Source organism: Orcinus orca, chromosome 4 (assembly GCF_937001465.1).
Source record: "Orcinus orca chromosome 4, mOrcOrc1.1, whole genome shotgun sequence".
NCBI lineage: Eukaryota > Metazoa > Chordata > Mammalia > Artiodactyla > Delphinidae > Orcinus > Orcinus orca.
The window spans coordinates 117,045,246-117,069,060 of record NC_064562.1 but is presented as its reverse complement, the minus strand read 5'-3'; the positions used below and the strand labels follow the sequence as shown (position 1 = coordinate 117,069,060).

General features: G+C 49.0%; 1 protein-coding gene across 1 annotated transcript in view; it reads right to left on the bottom strand.

Moving 5' to 3' along the window:
* The window catches only part of SLC2A9 (solute carrier family 2 member 9), a 183,907-nt gene that overhangs the window by 91,207 nt on the left and 68,885 nt on the right, over positions 1–23,815 (bottom strand). Inside the window, 1 exon segment of the mRNA XM_049709448.1 lies at positions 15,395–15,527. Coding sequence (XP_049565405.1) covers positions 15,395–15,527 — 133 coding nt within the window.

The following is a 23,815-nucleotide window of genomic DNA, read 5'->3' as shown; positions in this document are numbered from 1 at the left end:
CTCTTAGCCTTCTTCTCTTCCATGTTCCCAGGGCAAGTCAGCCTCCTGTCCAATTGCCATGAACAACTCCAAGTGTGAAGCACAGAGCTTCGAGAAGCAGCGTGCTCTGGAGACCAGAGGACACACTGTGCTGTGAGGTATACTCTGTACTCTGGTTTCGTTCATTCTTTCAACAACTGTTTAATGAGCACTTACTACGTGCCAGGCTCTGCTCTAAGTGCTGGTGTTCTCTGCAAAGAATAAAACAGGAAAAGTCTCTGCCCTCAGGGAGCTTTCACTGGAGTGGAGGAGACAGAGTCTAAACAAGTAAACATAGAACTATGTAAGTTCCAGTAAAAGAAGAAAACTAAATCAGTGTGAGTGATAGTGAAGAGGGGAGGATGCTGTTTGAGCTACTGTAACTGGGAAGATGTTTCTGAAGAGATGCCACTGCAGCAGAGAACTCAGTGAAGTGAGGGCGTGGGGCCAGGCAGATACCTGGGGGAAGAGCCTTCCAGGCAGAGCAGCAGGTGCAAAGGCCCGAGGGTGACAAGTGCCGGGAGCATCCCACCATTTACTAGTTGAGTCAGATCCTGCCCACTGGGACTCAGTCCCAAATCACCCTTTTAGAATCTCTCCTGGGTCCCTGGGGCTAGAAGCCCGCAGACCACATTCCCAGGACTCCGTGCTAGCCCACTCCTGTTAGAGTCCACCCATAAGAGGCACTGATGTGCACCGAAGGTAGGAGGAAAAAGACTTTCTTCTGCATCTGGTTGAACCTCTGGCACCGTGAGCGGTGGCAGCTCCTGCTCAGTCTCAGAGACAGAGGCTCTTGCGTCCCCACTGGCGATGACACCCGCCACATTCATGCCAGCAGCTCTAGCATCTGCTCTGCAGCGGAGATGGGCTGCCTGTGGATTCAGCGAGGAGGGAGGACTCGGGGCTCGAGCCTGAGTGGTTACCCTGGGGGACCCAGTCTGCTCCTCTGCCCCAGCACCTTGGCAACCATGTCCTGCATTCCACGCCTCTCTGTCTGAAATGTTATTCCTATTTATTTCTGTGTCCTGAGGGTGACACTGACCAGTGTATCGACCTGCTCAGAGACCATGCCGTCATCTCCCTGAATCTCTCTGAGTCTTAGTCTCCTCGTCTGTATAATAAGGAGTAGAAACTTTGTAGGCCTTTTTTTTGGGTGAGGCTTAAGGCAATGGCTGCAGTATACATACCTCTGTTAGTTTCCCATGGCTGCTGGAACAAATTACCACAAATTTAAAACTTGGCGGCTTAACACAATGCAAAGTATCATCTTACAGTTCTAGGGGTCAGAATCTGAAAAGGGTCTCACTAGACCGCAAGCAAGGTGTTGTCAGGGCTGAGTTCCTTCTGGAGGCTCTAGGGGAGCCTTGCCTTTTCTGGCTGAGGCTGCCTGCTTTCCTTGACTCATGGCCCCTTCCTCCATCTTCAAAGCCGGCAACCTTGTGCCAAAACCTTCCCATACAGCTGTCTGCAGGCTCTCTCTCTTCTGCCTTCCTTTTCCACTTCGAAGCATCCTTGTGATTACACTGGGCCCACGTGGATAACCCAGGATAATCTCTGCATCTCCAAGTCAGTCGACTAGCAACCTTCATTCCACCTGCATTCTTAATTCCTTTGCCACGTAACTTAACCTGTTCATAGGTTCTAGGAAGTAGGATGTGGACACCTTCTGGAGGTGGGGGCATCCTTATTCTCCCTCCCACACTAGCACATGATAGAAAACTAGCACATTTTGAGCCCATTTTATTTAGTGCCATCTCACTGCCCCTTGGTGGGAGCAGGACACTCCAGCAATGGCATTTGTGACCACCCTGTAGTGTGAGCCCATGAGTGGTAGCAGACCCTGGGTGCCTGTTTTCCAGGAACCCTGGGCGCAACCCGAGATCCTGCCCCAATGTGCCAGCTCCTGACCACGGAGCCTGCAGCTGGACCAGCCTATAGAAATTAACTCGTCCATCCTGATGACACAGGTGGGGAAACCACAGCCCAGAGAAGCAGCACAGCAGGACCAGGGCTCCTGATGCCAGCAAGGGTGTAACAGCGGATTCTGGGGTCTCTCTTGGTGCCTGCTGTCTATAAGGGCTTGACAAGACTGATACCCAAGAAGTAATTAGCAAGGATGTTCAGAGGATGCACCTGCTGTTCCAGGAGTCACACGGCCGATCATTCCTAGCTGCATCTCCCTGGCAGACCGCCCAGGCAAAGCTGATGAGTCCCGGAGCCCAGGTCTGGGACTTGAAAGTCTCTATTCCACTGCTTCCGGCAGGGAGCTCCGTGGCTCATAAAATATTTAAAAGGACATTGTTGCTATTTCATTAAATAGCCAGTGTACGAAGAACGAGTTCTGGGATATCTGGGGATCTGTTTGGGGATGTGTTCTGTGCCCACCAAGCACATTCATGAATTCTTCATCTCTGAGTCCCGAGAGTGGGTAAATGTCTTCTGCTGCCCCCTCCTAGAAAATGGGGTGATTCTTGTAGAACCCTCAGCATTAGGGCCCCGAGAGACGTGAGGTGACAGGTAACTGGCAAGAATCTCCCTCTGGGAGTCCGGGGCCCTGGCATTTGAGCCCCTGCTCCATGGATGGTCAGGTGCGGGGGACGGTGAATCCCAAACCCCTCTGGGGTGAGTTGCTCGGCTGTGGGAAGGAGAGGCCAAGCTGCCTTCTCCCTGCCCAGGAATTTGGTGAGACTCACTATTTTTAGTGACTTTCACAGGTGCATGCTCTTCAACAGTTTGGACCACGCATTCAAGTCCTTGATTTTTTTTCTTATCTATTCGGCACGCAGCCAAGCGGAAGTCTATGTTGGATGCCTGGGAAGGGGGAAGGTAGGGGGTGTGGAGCTCAGCACTCAAGGAGATGCGGTCCCTGCCACGGAGAGTGACATACACTGCAGGTGACTCCACCGTGTCACCAGTACCAGGGCGAGGTGATGAGGGGAGTGAGGGACGGGGTAGGGCTGAGACGCTCAGTGTTGGGTGTCAACTTGGCTGGGCCCCAGAAAGCAGGTATTTGGTCAAACACCAGTTTAGCGGAGGGTGACATTTACATCAGTAGACTTTGAGTAAAGCAGATGGTTCTCTGGAATGTGGGTGGGCCTCACCCAATCAGGTGAAGGCCTTAAGAAGTAATGACTAAGGTCCCTGAGGAAGAGGGAACACTGCCACCAGATGGCCTCCAGACTCGAGATGCAGCATCAGGTCTTCCCTGGGTCTCCAGCGCCCACAATCACACGTGCCAATTTCTCAAACTAAATCTCTCTCTCTCCCCCTCTACACACACACACACACACACACACCCCATATTGGCTCTGTTTCTCTGGAGAGCCCTGACTAGTACAGGAGCCACCCTGACCACCTTGGGACCCCAGGGAAGATGTCACTCTGTCTCACTCCTCCTCTGAGTGCACTGTTCTAGAGGTGCATGGCCTACCACACAGTGGCGGCAGGAGGACATGCTCACAGACCCCCGACTACAGGGCTGGACCTGACCAAGGGCCACAGCCCCTGGGCTCTGTAATCCCTCATCCTGGGTGTCCAGGCCAGGCTTTGGGGGTCAGCTCACAGCCACTGGCGGAACACAGCCAGGCAGCTTTGCTGCCAGGCAGCCTTGCTCCTGGGACACACACAGGGCTCCTCTGGGGCTGACCTTGGCTGGAGGATGTGTCAGGGCCTTGCTGAACCTTCCCTGTCCTGTGCAGCACCTAGACCCTTCTGCCCAAGCCCTGTCCCTCTCTTCTCCACCGGGGGTTGGGCTGGTCCCATGTCTCTGATCTCTCCACCTCCCCTGCTTCCTCCACATTCCCTTCACATGCACTTATGCCAATAAGTTCCCGACCACTGGTCCACCTGGTGTCTGCTTCTTAGAGGACCCCAACTGACAGTTGGCAGCCCAGACACTGAATTCGGAACCCCTCAGTGGGCTGCACTGAGCCTCCTGGCATAAGTAGGAATAAGCTGGGCAAGAAGGAAGGACAAGCATCTTCAACAAGGCGGCCATCTCCTGGCCTCTCCACAGCCCTTTGAGACAGGCCTGGTATGACAAGATGACATGGAAGGTCTTCCAAGGCCCAGGACCTCTCTGCATGACCCCAAGTTCTCGGCTGTGTCCAGGATGCGCATGACCTGTATGGACAGTTGTTTCCTTCCCTTCCTGGACAAGGACCTACCTGATAAAAAACAAGTGTTTGTTGACTGGCTATTTTGGCCACATGATTATCATGACCACAGCCGATGTTGCTACAGTGTTTTTGCACACTGCAAATTATTCTCACATCCATGATCTTATTTCCTCATCCTTCCGGTCCCTGAAGATAGGCATTTGTGCTATTCCCATTTCACAGATAAGAAAACTGAGCCTCATCTGAGACTATGGGCAACTTGCCTGGGCTCACAGGGCTATCATGTGGAGAAGCAGAGACTGGAACCCCAGAGGCTGGGCTCCTTCTTTGGAGCCCACATACCATGGCTTCCACATACCTGGGAGCATCAAATAGAAGCAGTGATGTTACCGGTATAAAGAAGGAAAGAAAAGTGTGTAAACTTAACGGCTGGCACCAGAATGTCTTTCAAGGAAAGAAATGTCTTCACTGAGAAAAATATTTTGATAAGTACCTAGAGGAGGAGGGTTTGCTGAACGTTTGCATGGCGGCTGGCTCCAGCTTCAGAAGGGAGGGAAGCTATTCCACACACTAGAAGAAGAAGAAATTGGAGCTCAGGGGCCCTCTGAGCAGGCAGAGCGGACGAGCAGAGATAAGAGGGGAAAACAGAGGCTGGTGAGAGGCAGGAAGTCGGGCACCTTGGGTAGCGCGCTCCTCTGGAAACCCTCCAGTGATCCTGTGGGCGTGACTGCTGCTATGCCGTTTGAGGAAACCAAAGTAGGTGGTGAAGTTCAAGTTGGGGTTATTAGGCTGTAAGACAGGGCAGCATGCAAGAATGCTGGTGCCCAAGACAGCTCGAAGCCCAGAAATGCTCAGGACTTCAGAGACATTTGAAGAAGCCTTTGAACATCCTCATGCTGTGGAATTGAGGGGACGGGCAATTCCTCCCAGCACTGAGGGGCACGGGGACCCCCAGCAGACCCGGGGGCTGCACAAGGATGGCACCGACCACAGGCACAGTGTAGAAAACATCCTTTGCTTTGCTGGAACCCTCTGTGATTCTCTAAATTTAAAGTGAGTGGAAAATAACAAACGTTGGCAAGGGTGTGGAAAAAAAGGGCACCCTCGTACGCTGTTGGTGGGAATGTAAATTGGCGTAGCCATTGTGGAAAATCATATGGAGGTTTCTCAAACAACTAAAACTACCATATGACCCAGCAATCCCACTCCTGGGTATATATCCGAAGAAAAACAAAAACCCTAATTCGAAAAGACACATGCACCCCAATGTTCCTAGCAGCATTATTTACGATAGTCAAGGTATGGGAGCAACCTACGTGTCCATTGACAGATGAATAGATAAGGAAGATGTGCTATATACCTACAATGGAATACTACTCAGCCATAGAAAAGACTGAAATTTTGCCATTTGCAGAAACACGGCTGGACCTGGCGGGTACTATGCTAAGTGAAATAAGTCAGACAGAGACAAATACTGTATGATCTCACTTACATGTGGGAGCTAAAAAGTACAACAGGCTAGTGAACAAAACAAGAAAGAAGCAGATTCACGGATATAGACAACAAGCTAGTGGTTACCAGTGGGGGAGGGGCGTTAAAGGGGTGGGAGAGGGTGAGTACTAACTATCAGGTGTAAGATAGGCTACAGGGATGTACTGTACAACACAGGGAATAGAGCCAATATTTTGTAATAATTTTTAATGGAGTGTAACCTTCTGCCACATCCCTCGGCTGGGTCCAGGAGATGGTGCCACCTTTCTAGCTGGCAAGTGTGAGCCCAGGGCACTAAACAGCCCCCTTCTCTCTTTGGTGTCTCCAGGTGGACACAGTGTGGCCGTAAGCCTCTAGGCAAGAGCAGGGCCTGGGAGGGGCTGACCACCCCAGGGCTTCCTTCAGTTGGTACCTTGGTACCTTGGGTGACCACCTGGGTACTTGGCTTGGGTTTTGGTGGATGCATTTGGGGGGCAGGAAGCTTCAAGAGGACCAGCTCACCTTGCACATCCTCCCTTATCAAGAGCCCACCCAGCAGAGAGCACAGCAGAAATCTCTATCCAGGCCAGCCTTCTTCCCTTCCCGTCCTACTTATCTCTATTCTTTCCACACTTTTGTGATCACATGGATTTATTTTATGTTCTATTTTTTCCCCACTGAGTATTATGTACTAAGCATGCTTTCACCATGCTACAATCATCTTATAACTGTTTGTTACATAAGTGAATCAAGTTGGCCTGGGGATAGGATTTTTAGTTTCGAATACAGATGTGCAATGACTGACTTAACTGTTCTCTGATGCAATCAGCGCATATCTGGAGTTCAACCCTGGCTCAAATATAGAAAATCACAATATGGCAGTGGACATTTTTCTGGCCCTTAAACCTAGCGACCAATGGATCAATTATTTTTTGCTTATTTTATTTGTCTCTATATACATGCTGTGTCTTACAATTAGCAATCCACTTAAACATACACCAAAGGCATCATACTGCCCTCTAGTGAATTCGGGACTGGAGTGAGGCAAACTGAGTTTGAACCTCATTTCTGTCTCTACTGGCCGTGGGACTGCAGGCAAGGGGCTCAGCTTCTGAGTGTGGGTTTCCTCTCTGCAGTCTCTGAGTTTCTGGAGACTTGTGATACTGGAGACAATGAAAGCAAGGCACTGGACTTGGAGCAAGCGCTCGATAAATTATAGCAAGAAAGTGGTGCATGGGAAAGAAAAAGCTTTAAAAGCTTCAGGCAGGGCTTCCCTGGTGGCACAGTGGTTGGGAGTCCGCCTGCCGATGCAGGGGACACGGCTTCGTGCCCCGGTCCGGGAAGATCCCACATGCCGCGGAGCGGCTGGGCCCGTGAGCCATGGCCGCTGAGCCTGCGCCTCCGGAGCCTGTGCTCCGCAACGGGAGAGGCCACAGCGGTGAGAGGCCCGCGTACCGCAAAAGAAAAAAAAAAAAAAAAAAAAAGCTTCATGCACACAGCCCTTTCACTCAGTTATTTGTTATAAATGAAAATCAGAATGCCCCCAAATTTTGAGAATTCAAGTAAAAAAATGTTTAAACTACATTTAAAATGAAGGTAAAGTCATAGTTCAACCGGAACTGATTTTCCTTGCTTAACGTGATGTCTGAATTTCCTGTGCTGCTCTATTAAATCACCACAAATAAATCACCACTAGGCTTAAATCAGTACAAACTTATTTGACAGTTCTGGAGGTCAGCGGTCCAAAATGGGTCTCACTGGGCCAAATTCAGGTGTCATCAGGGCTCTGCTCCTCCTGGGGGCTCTAGAGGATGGTCTGTTCCCTGGCCTTTTCCAGCTGCTAGATGCTTCCTGCATTTCCTCGGCTCCTGGCCCCTTCCTCCACCTTCAAAGCCAGCAGCACAGTATCTTCAACCTGTCTCTGACTCTTAACACCTGCTTCTGTTCTCACAGCTCCTTCTCTGACCCTGACTCTCCTCCTCCCTCTTTCACTTATAAGAAGACTTGTGATTACATTGGGTTCGTCCAGATAATCTAGGATAATTTTCCCTACCTCAAGACCCTTAAATTAATCACATCCACAAAGTCCCTCATGCCATGCAAGGTGACATTCACAGGTTCTGAAAATTAGGATGTGGACATACTTGGAGGCCATTATTCTTCTGCCCATCCATGATAATATAAAAACAATAATAAGGAAACATGTTTAAGGCACAAACATGGGGGGGTGGATAAAAGCAGCCTCACAGATAAATCCACATGATTGTCCCCCCCTGTAAACATGATGGAAATGTCATGGAAAAAGACAGGAAAAGCTCAGGTATAAATGACGATTGACTTTTTAGAAAGTTGTGGGTGGTTTCCCCCAACATTAAACACATTCTCCATTCCCAGAGCAAAAGATTTCAGATCACTTTATCCATAGAATCCCTTTCTTCAAATGCAAGGTCATGCAGAAATTCACATGGCAAAAGCAAACAATCTCCTTTTGATGTGCACCATCCTTTACAGTTTGCAAAGCCCTCCTCCCACAAACACCACTGTACTTGAACTTGTCTACCTTACCCAGAGGCAGGACAGTTGTGATGTTTCCCTTCTTAGGAATCAGGAAACCAAGGCCTAGAGGACATTGGTGGGCCTAGAGGGTCTTGATTAAGCTGGACCTTCTGCCTACTTCCACTGGCTCTTCCCATTCCTGCCTAGTGCTCAGACACCTCCAGAAATGAGAACTCCCTGCCTCCATAAGTGGCCTATTCCATTCTTGCACCTCCTGTCTCATGGTGAATCAAGTCCTTCCTCGCTGTGGCTTCTCCCATTTGGTTCTCAATCTATCATCCGAAATAAGGCTGCTCTCTCTTCTGCTTGACAGCTTGTCAATGGTTTGGTCATGCCCCTGGGTCTTTTCTTCCTTAGATGGAACTTGGAGAAGGTGGAGGCAGCTATGATGGCAGCCCTCTTGAGCCATGAGTGGGAAGGAGATTGGGGGGTGGAGGAGACTCACATCACAGTGCGTCCTTTAGGGCAGAGACCCGAGACCTCTAGTTTGTACCTGCTCTTGGTCTGCTACCCCATGGAGGGTCCATGCAGGTCCAAGGGCCTGGACCTCCAACTTGGCCAGCCTGAGGAATCTCTGTTCTTTTTGAAGACAGGTGTTGCAATGGTTTGGAAAAAGCTTGTATTTTCAATGCACCTCTAGCATGAATCCACTTGAATATACTTTATTCTTGCCTTAATAAAAACCAGACTCCTTGTGACCAAGGTAATGTACTTTAGCCCCTAGCACAAAAGGGAATGAAGTCAGCTGTCTGTCATAAGGGCCATTGTTGGGGCTCACTTCTGTCCATCTGGCATGGGACCTTGCCTCCTGAATGTTTCTGGCCATCTCTGGACTGCAGAGAAGTCCCTTAATCCAGCTCAGGCCACCGAGGCAGTTGCCCAGAGCATCCATGGACAAGGGGCACGATGGCATCCCCTAAGGCGCAAAGGCAGCACTGGAAATGTAATGATACGCAGACCAGAATGTGGCTGACAGTCCTTGTGGGGTGTTCAGGAATGACAAATGAAGGCAGCTCCCACTAAATTCGGGGCTTTGACTTGGCTCACTGGGTGCAGAGCTCATGCGGCCTCATCTCTAAATATGCATCAAACGGCCGTTTAAGCAGCGCCATCTCGAAGGAGTCGTGAGTCAGCCTCCGGAGCGCACGAAACGCCTCAGTCTGGCTGGTCCCAGCCAATGGGTACTTGAGTTGCTTTCTTTCCAGACAGTGGCAGAGCCTGCTGGTGGCCAGAGGCTATTACTCATTCTCCCCTCCTCCTGAGGAGCAGGGCCTGACTTTCTGTGACAACAGTGCACTAAAGGACTACATTTTCCAGCCTCCTTGGCAGTTAAGAGCGGAAACATGATCACATTCTGACCAAAGAGACCTAGCAGACGCGTGTGAGCCTTCAAGGAGACTTATTAAAATAGAAGGGCAAGTAATCCCTCCTTCTCGCCCTGCTCCTCTTGGCTGGAAAGCAGATATGATGGCAGCCACTTTGGACCACGAGGCAACCTGGGAATCTAGAGATGAAGGGCCCGAGGCAGATGGAGAGATGAAAGGAACAAGGTCCCTGACACCATGAAGAATTGTAACAGCCTTAGTCTGCCTACCTTCAACCTTTTCTTATGTGAGAGAGAGAAATAAACTTCTATTTTGTTTAAGACACTATCGTTTGGGTTTTCTATCATAAGGTGGCTGACCTTAATCCTGATATGTACACCTTTCTCTCAAAAAAACCAAACCAAGGGCTTCCCTGGTGGCGCAGTGGTTGGGAGTCCGCCTGCCGATGCAGGGGACACGGGTTCGTGCCCTGGTCCGGGAGGATCCCACATGCCGCGGAGTGGCTGGGCCCGTGAGCCATGGCCGCTGAGCCTGCGTGTCCGGAGCCTGTGCTCCGCAACGGGAGAGGCCACAACAGTGAGAGGCCCATGTACCAAAAAAAAAAAAAAAAAAAAAAAACCAATCGCAGCCAATAACGGACAGTCTTCTTTTTCTATTCAGGTCTAGCCAGTAACTGGCTTCTAAATGCCATAGAAACACACTCCCTCCCATCCACAAAACAACAGCAATAAAAAGCACTGCTTTTTTATTTATCTGGGGATTGAGGTCTGAGCTCTCTGCCAAGTCTATATGCCTGATCAGGGCCTGGTGACAAAAATACAGACCATGGGGGCTGGGATGACAAAGCATTACCGGGAAGGAGCATCCAGAGGTATCGTTCCTTCACGGTGATGAGCATATATTACTTTTTTCTCTTACCTGTATCTTTCTTGAAGCCATCCTCCTGTACTCTCTATAATTCTACTAGAGATGTCAATCAAACCTTGCAGCCCTCCATCCCCCAATCACCAGACTGGATAGTAACCTAGACTGGTCAATTCTGGGAATTCCCATCAGGGAATTCTAACTCTTGGGGCAGTGATTGGTTCAAGCATAGCCATGTGACCCAGGAAGGGCCAATTAGAATTATTTCCTTCAGGGATTGAGATGTGTGCTATGTGAAAGGGAATCTCTCTCCTTCTAAAACAGTGTTCAAAAGTTGGAACTCCTCAAGACTGTCTTGACGCCAAATGGAGAAAACCCGTCTAAGAATGAGGCCAATGAAATCCTAAGAATGTCTAGGAGTTGTTGAGAGAGGGACAGTACCTTGGTGACTTAGTTTAACCTCCTGGATCCCACCATGCTTAAGGAAATCCAGCCTTCTCTATCCCTATTATAAGGCAGAACACATATGGCTCACTTGTGATATTACTTTCCTCCTGGAGGGGCATTTCATTAAGGTACCATGCTTTCCGCCCTCTCTGCCCATCCCTCACTCACTGGTCCCCAGGAAACGAGAAGGGACTTAGCTCATTGGTAAGTTGGGGAGAGAAATGGCCCACACAGCTTAGTTCCTCCCTTTAATTTTGAGATCTGTCTGGTTGGAGGAGAACACAGTCTTTTCTTCCGTGTTCTGCATTTTTCAGGGGTGGGCCCTGTTGGGAGCCCATGAGTACCGTCTTATGAGGCTCTCCTGGCCATCAGACCAAAAGCCAATTTGCCAAGTGGCCTTTCTTTATCCAAACTAAAAGTGACATTTTTATTGCATCTCCTCCACTTCTGCATCCATCTCTATATTGGTGTCAAACTTGAGCCAGAAAGAAGAGTGGTAATTACTGGTGCCCTCAAATCCCACTCCTAGGGACATGTGTTAAAAGTTGCCCTCTTGCTTATGCTGTTTTTTTTTAGTAGTATTTTAAAAAATCATTTATTTATTTATTTATTTTTGGCTGTGTTGGGTCTTCGTTGCTGCACAAGGGCTTTCTCTAGTTGCGTTCAGCGGGGCCTACTCTTCTTTGCGGTCCACGGGCTTCTCATTGCAGTGGCTTCTCTTGTTGCAGAGCACGGGCTCTAGGCATATGGGCTTCAGTAGCTGTGGCACGTGGGCTCAGCAGTTGTGGCTCAAGGGCTCTAGAGCGCAGGCTCAGTAGTTGCAGCGCACCGGCTTAGTTGCTCCGCGGCATGTGGGATCTTCCTGGACCAGGGCTCAAACCCGTGTCCGCTGCATTGGCAGGCAGATTCTTAACCACAGCGCCACCAGGGAAGCCTGCTTATGCTGTTTTGAGTTTCTGTCTCCTATAACCCAAAAGGTCCCGATAGATGCGACTTCCCTGACTCCAGTGTCTGAAGCGTTGCCCTATCACATTCCCTATTCCCTGACTCCAGTGTCTGAAGCGTTGCCCTATCACATTCCCTATGCTCATATTTCATTTCTATTCAATTAAATAAACACCGTTTCTCACAGTGGAAGTTTGGGCTCTTTCCCCCATTTTTAGGTGCTGGGGACTTCTCCTCAACTGGCAAGAGGGCACAATGAAATCAGACTCAGGGCTGGAACTTAACCCCTTGCCACTCTGAACTGGGGGTGGGGAGGATGGAAAAGCTGGAAAGGGGAGTGTGGTATGGACTGTATGCATTGATGGCCTCCATTCATTGCTTCTCTACATGTATGTCCTTTGCGCTGTAACTGTGTAGCCCCTCCCTCTCTGACTCTGGGGCTTGATCATGTGACTTTGTCCAATAGTATTTTAGCTGACTCAAAGCTTGAAAAACTGCTTGTGTTTTTCGCTTCCTCTCTGGGACCTCTGTGCTTGCTGTGAGAATATGCCTGAGCTAAGCCTGCTGGAGGATGAGGTACATGGAACAGAGCTGAGCCATCCTGGATCAGCTGGCTGACCACCAGATATGTGAGAGAGCTTCTGCTGAGACGAGAAGAGTTGCAAGGGCAAGCCCTATCAAAATTAACAGAGTAACTGCCATTGTCTTCAGCCAGTGTGTTCCAGGTGGTTTGTTATGCAGCATTATTATGGTAATAGCTAACTGCTACAGGGTCCTTTCTACCAAATTACCAACAGACTGGGCAAGGTGTATCTCCCATGGTGCCAAACAAGGTGGTAGGTAATAGAGTGTGTTTTATTTATGCTCATAGGTTCCGGAGCAAGACTTTCGAGTTCAAATCCCAGCACTGCCATTTGCTAGCTTTGTGTCTTTGGTTATCTTGTCCTCAGTTTTGTTTTGTTTTTGTCTTAAAATGGAAATAATAATGCGATCTACTTTCCATGGTTGTTGTGAGGGTTTAACAATCTAACAAATGTGAAGTGCTTAGAATGAAACGTTCTCAATGCAGATGAGCATTGAGGAGTGTGTCTGTCTCCCGTAACTAGATGCCCCCTTCACCTCCTGGAAGGCTGGAAGACCACCTTATACTCTCCTCTCCCCACCACCTGGCAGAGCACCCAGCACAGTAAATATCCATTGTTTGCTGAATGCCTGGAGTGCACTTAGCACTTTTATTAGTATAGATGCAGGTTTCAATGTTCTATTTCAACCTAAGGCCAACATCTTTGTTCTTTTTATAAAGCGTACATGTAATATTTATCATTTTTTACAACTGGCCTTCTCTCTCACTCCCTGTTGTGCTATGAAATAAATCTTTTAAACCTTCTGTGCTGTCTGGCATTTGGATGCACTGCCCATTCTGACTGTACTTAATTGGAGCGTTTCCCAGGATTTCCTCCCCAGTGGAGCCAGATGGGCATCCTCACATGCCAGGAGATCAAGCTGGAGGAATTGCTGTCTTCTAACAACCTATAACCTAGTTGCTTTTGGAAATCAGATCCCATTGGCTCCTTCTCAGCTGCCTTCATTTTACTCCAGAGCCTCCAACCATCTGACCATCAGCCTTCTTCCCTGAAGCCTGACTTTTGGATAGGTTGCCTCCCCAACGGCCCCATGGGAAGCCCCGTAGACCACTACCCACTTGTGTCCCTCTGTGCGTGAGGGTGGTGGGAGGGAAATCACCCCTGGGTTCCAGTCCTTCTTTTGTCACTTACTGGCTGTGAGATGGGGGAGGAGTTATTAACCAGGGTCCCCTGTGGGCTTCTGGGGGAGGGGGCTCAAGTCCCATCCCCACCACCATGCTCCACAAATTTTGTGTATTTGGGCGTCTACCGAAGAAAGATCTGTCCTTTCCATCAATTTTTAAAGGCCTCTAGAAACCAGAAACGATATAACCACAGCCCTGGACAAGTCATTTCACCCCAGTAAGCCTCTGTTTCTTCATCCAAAAAATGAAAGTAATGATAATGTTCTCTGATTTCATGTTATAGAAATGTCGTAAATGAGGAAATAAATCTGAACTACAAACTGCTGGACAGACGTAGGCAATTATTAATATTTCATTATGACACGTCAATTCAGAAAATACTTAGGTTGTTTGGATTTTAAAAGATGTGGCACAAATTATAGTGAACTAAGGACTACATATAATTCTCAGTTTTTTCTTGGATGTGGACATTTGGGAAATTTAGATTAGAGGACAGGATATGGATAATAAGAACCTGGACAGAGTCCTCAGTAATAATGACAGCAGGTAATACTGTGGACCATATAGATATAGATATCATCTAATTAATCCTTACAACAAGCCCATGGGGGAGGCTTGTATCATTTCCTTTTTACAGATGAGGATTCTGAGAATCAGAACGGTGAAAAGAATTGGTCAAGGTCAGACTGCAGAGCTGGGATGTGAAGGCAGCACTAGTTATTCCCAGCCCTCATGCTGAACCTCGGTGCTGCCGACCAAGTCTTGTTTTATAAAACTAAAAGAATGGGTATGCTATTGTTCATTCTACATTGTCTGTCTCCAGGCAAAATGATTTTGCCTTTTCCGGGCTGTAGAAATGTCTCTGATTCTGAAAGCTCTACTTTGAATCTGGCCCAGAAAGCTACACAAGATGACTGCCAAGCCCCACGTGGGCCTCATGCTTCCCTCCTGTAAAATGGGTATATTTCTGTTCCCTTGCAGGGCTAATGGGAATGGTCCAGTGGGTCTTGTTGCAGAGGCCCCACGCTGGTGTGATGTGAGGGCTCATTCTGTGCTTGTATGTTCCCTTTCCTTGCATGTGAATGTTAAGATGGGAAATCTGATCAGTGAGGAGGAGAGGAGCAGAGGGAGGGCCGGGATAGACTTAAACCACTAAGAAATATGCAGCATCTCTGGGGTTGGGACAACCCCAGAGGTGACCACGGAGAGACACTGAGCAGAGGTGAGCAGACCTGGGCCTTATCCTACTCTGTCCTGGCTTTTCCAGGCTCCCTGTTGCTAACCGTAAAATTGTCACTTGCTATCTGGTTCTACAAGGATTAAGTCACTAGCCACTGCAGTCGCTGACCTTCAACAGCCCCTGAAAGGAGTTCTGGGCAAGGATCAGGAATGAGGTGCTCTGTGGTCTGGGAAAAACTGGTAGAACAGGGCTTCAGAGAGATATTTTCAGGAGAAGATTTTATAAGCTGAAATTTCTTGCATATCCTCATATCTAGAAAAGCACTAAAATCATTAATGGTGACATCTGCTCGTGACCAGCAGCAGCCTTCTGCCAAAATGTGTGCTTGACTGTACGTACCCCCTTCACTGAAATCATATACTGACACTCCCACACCTCTTCGGGCGGTCTCTCAGAGCTATCTGAGATGCTGTCTCCCAGGCTATAGTCCTCATTTTGCCCCAAATAAAACTTAACTCACAACTCTCATGCTGTGCATTTTTTTCAGTTGACACTTTGATCTGTGTCCCCACTCTGGGCCACCCATAGCAGGCTGTTGGGAAGATGAAACGGGATAGGGTGTCCTAGGGCACCCAGCATGCCCTGCAGCGCTGACCCCTGTGAAGAGGCCAGAGCCACAATGACCAGACAAAGCGGCCCCTACCTTTCTCAGCTCCAGCCTGGTCGTGCTTCTCAAAGATCAGGTAGCGTGGGCTCTCAGGGAGAAAGTGCAGGCTCACCAGCTGGACCAAGACGGGGACAGCAATCACCCCAAACAGGTACGGCCAGGTGCTCTCCTGAAGGGAGAAGAGGGGGCTGGTGAATGATGAGGATTTCAGTCATTATTTGGGGGCTAGGCCCCTGGGCCAGGCAGCTTCTGTTGTCTGCACAGGGTCCCTCTGCACAGTGTGAGCCCCAGGAACTAAGGCTGGGGAGCGATTGGACACTGGTTTTGTTAGGGAACCATTGACTGAAACCGCCCACCTTGGCCAAGCATGATAATGACCGCTTGCATGAGTTGTCTCACACAGGAGGTCCTAAAACTAAATGGGCGAATTCGGGAGGGGCCAAAAGGAGGGAGGAGATGCCAGCCCATAATAAGTCCTGTCAACCTTCCAGAAACCCTCACGCTGGAATCCATCTTGGCTGAGAGATGCGCACTCCGCCAGGAAGGACCCTGAGTCAGACCAAGTATGGGCACAAGCAAGATGATGACTGGCCAGAGACAACCCGGAAACCAACCCCATTGCCCTAAACCCTGAGACTGCAACACAGGTGGCAGAGCGGTTCTCCTGGGCTCCCTTGCCCTGCTGCTCTCTGCCCGGGCGCCCCTTCCCAATAAAGTCTTTTGCTTTGTCAGCACGTGTGTCTCCTTGGACAATTCATTTCCGAGTATCAGACAAGAGTCCACTTTCGGGCCCTGGAAAGGGTCCCCCTTCTGGGAACGGTTTAGCACCAGGCCCACGTGTTTGGTATCTCCATGCAGGGCGTTGGTGAATCCTCAGAGCCACCTGACAGGCGGTTACCTGAAGGGTGACTCCGAGAAGGTGCAGTTCGGGGAAGCCTAGAGCTGGCCAACTCAGAGGCCCCTGGGGCATCAAGTCTGGCCTGAAGCGGCTCAGCGGTTTCCTGGCTGTGTGGCCTTGGAAACATCCTCACGGCCCCTTGGAATCCCCTTCTCCTCACCTGGGGAATGGGGACAGCCACAGGCACCCCTCAGGCAGGCGTGAGAGTGGGATCAGATGATGCCTTCACTGTGAGGCCTGGCACCCAGTAGGTACACAGAGGAAACTACTACCATGCGGGTGGTACCACCCAGACGCCTCCGAGGCCCAGGATATCCGACCCATCTTGCTCCTGTCAGTGAAGGGCGGCTGGAGCTTTTCCACGTCCCCAGGGAAGTGAGGGGGGGCCTTTGGGCACAGCTCGCCCCTGAGGTGGGGGAACTTGTCACTTCCCACCGGCTGTGAAAGGCAAGCAGGCAACACCCACCATTCAAGAGGCATTTTGAGTCCCTTCAAGCAGCACCATTCGCCTATTAGGTAGCTTAAATGCTGCACGGGGGGGCCCATATTATTATGCTGATTAAGGCAGCATTCTTCCTGATTTTTTTTTAAAACCCAGGTTTACAAATAAACTCTCATCGTGTCTCTGAAAGGAGAGAACATCAATAGACAGCAGTTCTGATGGGGAGAAAGAGGAAAAAACCCCAAAGTTCTCACTGTGGAATTCTTGAATGTTTCATTTCCTAAGAAAGTACAAGGAGAAAAGAAGACACATCCAGACCTAGAAAGGCTTCGCACAGGGAGAAGGTTCAGATGCCCTTGTTCCCGGTGAATTTAAGGTTCTTGTCTCGTTGCAGAAGAATTCGGAGACAAGGCAGGGAGGTTAAGAAAGTAACGTGAGAATTTATTTAAGCAACAATACGCTCTCAGAGAGGGGCAGACAGGTGAGCTGCTGTCCTGGGCTTCTTTGACAAGCCAGGGTATACAAATGAAGGCGTAGAATATTCCCTGGGGAAGGAGAAGTTTGGGGGTTGTATTCCTTGATTTTCATCCCAGCTCCATCTTCCCAAGGGGAGGAGGGGTGTTTGTCCTTATTTAGCTTAGATCAGAAGTGTCACGGTGTCGGTGCATGATGGGTACTTATCTGCAAGGCTAATTTTATTGTAATGAGAGCATAACGAACAACAGGTTACATTTGGACACAAGAGATTCCCGAATTGCCTCATCTTTCTTTGTCTGCCCCCAGGACACGTATCACCCCAAAGGTGTGGTTTCCTGTCAGTCTGGAGCTTCCTGCTTTCCTTTGTCTGCCCATGGACCCCCACTGTTTACAAGATGCGTGGTTTCCTGCCACCATAGGATATGACAAAAACTGGTTAGAACCAACTAGGTCCAAGATGGCGGAACATTCAACTTCCGGTGTACCTTAAGCCTCATTATACACTCATTGTAATACATTAGCTTGCTAAATGACACACCCATGACGCCATGACAGTTCTGAGGCTAACCATAAAAGGCCAAAAAGTGGGCGGTGGCCCAGTTCCTGGAAAGCCCCGCCCCTTCCCCTAAAATAGTTGGAATAATCCTCCCACTCATTAGCCTATGAAATTACCCAGTCCATAAAAACTAACCAAGCCATATTTTGAGGCTTCTCGCCTTTTGAGATGGTCCACATTCTGTCTGTGGAGTGTGCTTCTCTCTAAATAAATCCACTTCTTACAGATCACTTTGTCTCTCACTGAATTCTGTCTGCAATGAAACATCAAGAACCTGAACTTCATTAAGTCCTGAGACCAGGTGCGTGATCTCAATTAAAAGACCGTGGGTTCAAGTCCCAATCTGAGGTACACGGTTTCACCACTAGATGGAAACTGCTGACCATCAGCAGGCAGACCCCAGAGTGACCATCAACTTATAGACCCCCAGGCTGGTTGGAGCCAGAAGACCGACATCTAGATTCCTGAACCATCATCCTGTTGCCTCACCATCAGCCAATCAGAGCATTGCATACAAGCTGATCGGGCACCCTGCGACCCCCTCCCTCACAATGTCTTTAAAAACCCTTCCCTGAAAGCCATCTGGGAGTTCGGGTCTTTTGAGCAGGAAGTGCCTGTTGTCCTTGCTTGGCGCCCTGCAATAAATGCTGTACTTTCCTTCACCACAACCCGGTGCAGTACACTGGCTTTGCTGCATATCAGGCAAGTGGCCCTGAGGGGCTGGGAGCGGAGAGGGAATGCTGACGGGTGTGGGGTTACCTTTTGGGGTGTGAAATAAAATTCATATTTTATGGCAAGACAAGAAAAATTTTAAATAAAAAATTGTCCCTGCCCTTTGGCTCCTCTGCCCCCTACTGTGCACCGTGTATCTGCATTATGCATCCACCAAACCTCCCCCATCAGCAGCAATACCTGCTCAGCCATAAAGAGGAACAGTCTCCTTGCATCAACAAGACAGCTCCTTAAAGATAACATTCCTTCTTGACCTTGGAAGGGGCCACGATGACACTTGGATCTGGATTGTGTAAATGGTCAATAATACGTCATTTAATGTACACCCCTCTGTCTCAAAAAACTTATATAACTCTGCCTTCATTTCTAACAGGTGCAACAGTTCTTGGAGCTTTCTGAGGTGCTCTTCCTGGGTTATAATCCTCAAATTTGGCTCGAATAAAATTTTCCATTTCTTTCTTAGATCGACTGATTAATTTTTCATCAACAGGGGTAATGAAAATATTCTGGAATTAGAAAGGAGTGATGGTTGCACAACTTTGCAAATATACTAAAAACCACTTTTAAATGATGAATTTTATGGTATGTGAGTTATATCTTAATTTTTAAAAAGAATCATGGAATAAAAAAATGACATACATATAAGTAGAATTTTCACTACATCTTTTTTGTGTGTGTGTGTTTATTTTGTTTTCTCTTAGAGTTTGGCTACTGTCTCAGTAAGAGCAAAACCAGAAAGCTGGGGGAAAAAGACAAGGGGACCAACCCAATTAAGCTCCTACTATGTGCCAGGCATGGTGTGAGCTCATCACATGATTGTGTCTTTTGACCTTCCAGCAGCTGGTGCTATTTGCACGGGAGAGATGTGGAGACAATGTAATATCTGTGCCGAGGCCTCCAGCCAGCAACTGCACAGGTGGGAATCAAGCCCAAGCTTTTCCCACAGCATCAAATTAGAGAGGCCCCTCCCAGAGGTGGCAGCCTTGGAGCTGCCACTGGGTGGAAGGAGGAGGGGAGCTGGAAGGGTACTCTTGGAATAGGAACAGCAAGTACGGATGTGCCGAGGCATGATCCACCCAGGATCATTGGGAACAACAACTGTAGAGGAAATGTAGGACCAGGGGATGCTGGAGACATGGGAGCTTGGGTGGAGGCTGGGTCATGGGTGGCTTTGCTGCTATTCCATGGCATTGGACCTGGCTCTGAGAACAACCAAGAGCCTTTGAACTGAGATGGACACCCCCTATTTCCCCGAATCTACAATTCAGTATTTCTGGAATCATGCAGTCTGTGAGTACATTGAATGGATTCCCAGTATTACTGAGAAGCCCAGTACAGCCTGTGATCCACAGCATCTTAAATTCAATCTTTCCTAACAGTGATCACTTTGGTAGCTGTGATCTGGGCTCCATCTCTGGAGAAAAACTGATGCTACTGACCCCAGGGTGGGTGAGCCCCAGCTTGGGGTGCTGATGGTGTCTGGACCGGGGAGGAAGAACAGCGGGAATGTTTAGAGTGGAGCTCGGGCAACAGTTTACTCCCGAGGCCCTGAGCTTAGCCAACAGCGGAGTACGTGAACTTGGCTCTTCCCAGTGAGTGTTTAGAGGTTTCCGAGAAATGTTAGGCAGTCATAGGGAGAGATGTTGTATTTAGGAGTAATTATTGCCCATCTTCTACCAAGAAAAGTACGAGTGGGTATGTGGGTCGTTGATCATTTTAAGTAGACTGTTTCAGCCATATTATGCCATGTGACCCACCCAAATAATAATACAAATAGCCACAATGCCTTGCTTCTATGGATGGCTGCACCAAGTGCTTTATCTAAGCATTTATAACAATGAATGAATACGTCTGATCTGCCAACGACGTAATAACTATCGTGAACACTTATGAGCAGTGACCTGCAGCCTGGGCACAGATCCTGAGCAGGCTGTCTGGATTTGAATGCTGCCTCTCTCCCACTCTCTGTGGCCTTGGGAAAGTGACCTAACTGCTCATGCCTCAGTTTTCTCATCTGTAAAATGAGGATAATGCTTATGTCTATACATTGGTCATTGTGGGGGGGTTTAAATGATTTAATAGATGTATAAAGTGTTCGGCCTAGGAATCCACACACTAGCATTCCACAGGAAAGAGCAGTTTTTACTACCAGACACCGTGAAAAGTTCATCACATAGACTATCTCTTTGCATCTTCACAGCTGTCCACCGAGATGGAGCCCATGAGGATGCCCAGTTTACAGAAATAGTCACCACAGCATAGAGAGGTTAAATGACTCATCAGGGCCCCAATTTGGTCACAGAGCCCCAACTGAACGCCAGGTCTCAGACCCCAGAACCTGAGTTCTGATCCATGAAGCCTGGTCACAGGTGCCTCAGTGACCAAGGAGGGACCATGAAGCCACCAGACCCAGGGGATCTGACCTCTTCCATCAGCCTCCAGTGGTCCTCAAAGATGCTCCTGGGTACCTGGTCCTAGCACCGAGCCAAGGTCTCAGCATTTCCCATTACAGTTTAGACTTCTTGCTGCCTGAGGGCAGAGAGCATGCCTGGCACATAGTAGTTGTTCAATAAATACCTACTGGAGAAACACAGGAGCGTGGGAAGGGGCTTCTCACATACCATCGCTGTTGCAAAGAGCCCTGCCATTTGCATTTCTTTCTTTTTTTTTTTTTTTTTGTGGTACGCGGGCCTCTCACTGTTGTGGCCTCTCCCGTTGCAGAGCACAGGCTCTGGACGCGCAGGCTCAGCGGCCATGGCTCACGGGCCCAGCCACTCCGCGGCATGTGGGATCTTCCCGGACCGGGGCACGAACCCATGTCCCCTGCATCGGCAGGTGGACTCCCAACCACTGCGCCACCAGGGAAGCCCTGCATTTCTTTCTCAGGAGCTATTCAAACAAAAAGGCATGTTTTAAAAAATCATGTATTGAAATGGAGAAGGACCCTATGGTCCTTGACCCAGCACTATGTTCTCCACCTGCCTTTTGTCTGTGGAAAAACTTTAGCCAAAGAATAAGTTTAATCAGAGAAGTGAGAAAATGCAGAAACAAAGGAAAACTGCCCAACAGGACTAAATAATAATAGTTTAGTCATTAAGCATAGTCAGGGCCCTTTAGTTTCTATTCAAGGGCTATAAATAATACTCTGAGCCATATCCTGTGAGCTGTCTTATAGATACTAAAACCCTCACCAGGTGGAAGAAGTTAACTACATGATGACCAGACTGTAGCCATGACATAAATTGCCACAATTCCAAGAACTGGACTCAAAGAAATGGGAACAAACCAGCCCTGGAACTGAAGATTAACTGTAGTAAAACAGTCAAGATGACGCTGATCAGACCACCATGTGACCAATTTCAAGATGCCTGTCGGAGCTGACTGTGCTGATTCTGCATGTAGCCCCCTTCCTCCACCTATAAGAGCTCTTGCCCCCTGATTGTGGAGGGGGGCGGTGAGTCAGCTTTTGGACAGGAGTCCGCCCTCCCCCCGCCAACCCCCGGTTGCCGTCAGCTGAAATAAAGCAAACTTTCTTTTCCACCAACTTGCCTCTTTATTGGCTTTTGAGGGGCGAGCAGCCAGACCCCACTTTTGGTAACAGTATGACCCACTTAACATGGGACCGCTAAGTGCTACGGAGAGTGACTCTCAGATGAGTCCCTGTGGCGCCAGTTAGAGCCTGTTGTGTTCAGTAAAGCATGAGGTCAGAGCCCTCACACTTGCTTATTTTATTTACGAGGGAAGAAAAATGGAGTCTTGTCTGCCGAGATGATTTTCACTCTCTCTCAGGTAAGGTGAGTGGGTCTTGCGATAACTCAGGTATCTTCCTCTTTCATCTGCAAGGCTCCCTTTTTTAAAATAGACTTCTAGGTCCTATTTCCCCCAAGCTATAGATGACCTCAGGCCTTTCCATACATAAAACCCTCCTGGACCATGATGAGATAGCAAAAACTTTTAAATAGAGTCGGAATCATTGATCTTATCCCAAGTCAGGTTCTAATTTAAGGACATCACATCGTGCCATCGCCCCCCAGTCAAGTGGAGCCGGGAAGGTGATGCTGGTGGCCAGTCCTGCCACTGCCAGGACAGGCTCCCAAGGCCGCCGAGCTCCATGCTACTGGAGGTGAGAAGGGGAGGAAGGAGATCTCCCTCACAAGGCTATTTGGGGGATGAAATGGGCTATTTTTCTTTATATGTCTTCATATTTAAGATCTCATTCATTAGACTCAAGGCTAACATTCATCCAGCTCTCCAAGTGTCAAGCTCCATGCTGGATACTTTACAAATGTAACTGCAACAAAGTTTAAAAACATAGAGTTCATGGTGTCTTCGAATCACAACCTTGGTTTTTGTCTCCTACATTCATTCAAAATGTAATCACTGAGGGTGCCCTTCCCCACCCCATCTCAGGGATCTTAGATGGTCCCAGAGAGACAGTTTCAAAATCAACCTGACTGAATGATGAATTTTCCACCCCCCTCCCCCTGCCAGTCCAAGCTTGCATCGAGCTGGAGTCCGCAGTGGAAAGAGGTGGGCATGGGAGGTAGATGTTTGAGGCTCATTTTTCTTCCTCCCCCTGCCCTCCCCCAGCTTCTACCCAGCGTCTGACCACCCCCCTCCCCACAACGATGGAAGAGGTAAAGAACTAGGTCAGCTCCCTGGAGCTGGCAGGACGTTTATAGCTGATATTCCTTCCTTGTGAGCATTTTCACAGGAATTCTGGAGAGTTCCATCCCTGGGATCAAGCCCCCTCCCACCGCAGCTTCCCTGACCTGCGAGTTTGCATCTTGTTTTCTCTCTTCTGAAGAGTCATCTCCTCTGCAGCCCCAAGGAATCCAAGGTCAAGGCTACTGTGTACTGTGAAAGTTGTGCCCGGTGCCCCCAGGGGGTGAGTTGAGGCTGAAATCCAGCCCACTCTGACCTCCAAACTGAGGGCCCTCGGGGCTGGTTATTAACCTTGCTTTTTACTTCCTGTGTTTTATGATGATTTGATATGTTGGAGCCTTACTGATCCTGGAGAGACTCCCCCTCCCAGGCTAGCTAATTCCTAGCAAACAACTTGCCTGGGAGCATGCCTTTAACATACAAACCAACCAATCCAGAGCCCACACCAACCACTTCCTCTATTTAACTCTGACACACCAAGTCAATATGCCCCCTGCCCTAAATCGGCCCAGGGCCAGGTACCAGACAAGTAGAGACAGCCCCTGTAGCCCTGGAACCACCTGAAATTATTCAAACTATGTCATCCTGAGCTTTCCCAAGCTTGCCTCCCCCATTCCTTCCCACAGAAGCCACAGTAAAGGCTCTGGGCCGCACCCTGTCCTCTCTCCTTCTGCCTCCTGACACACC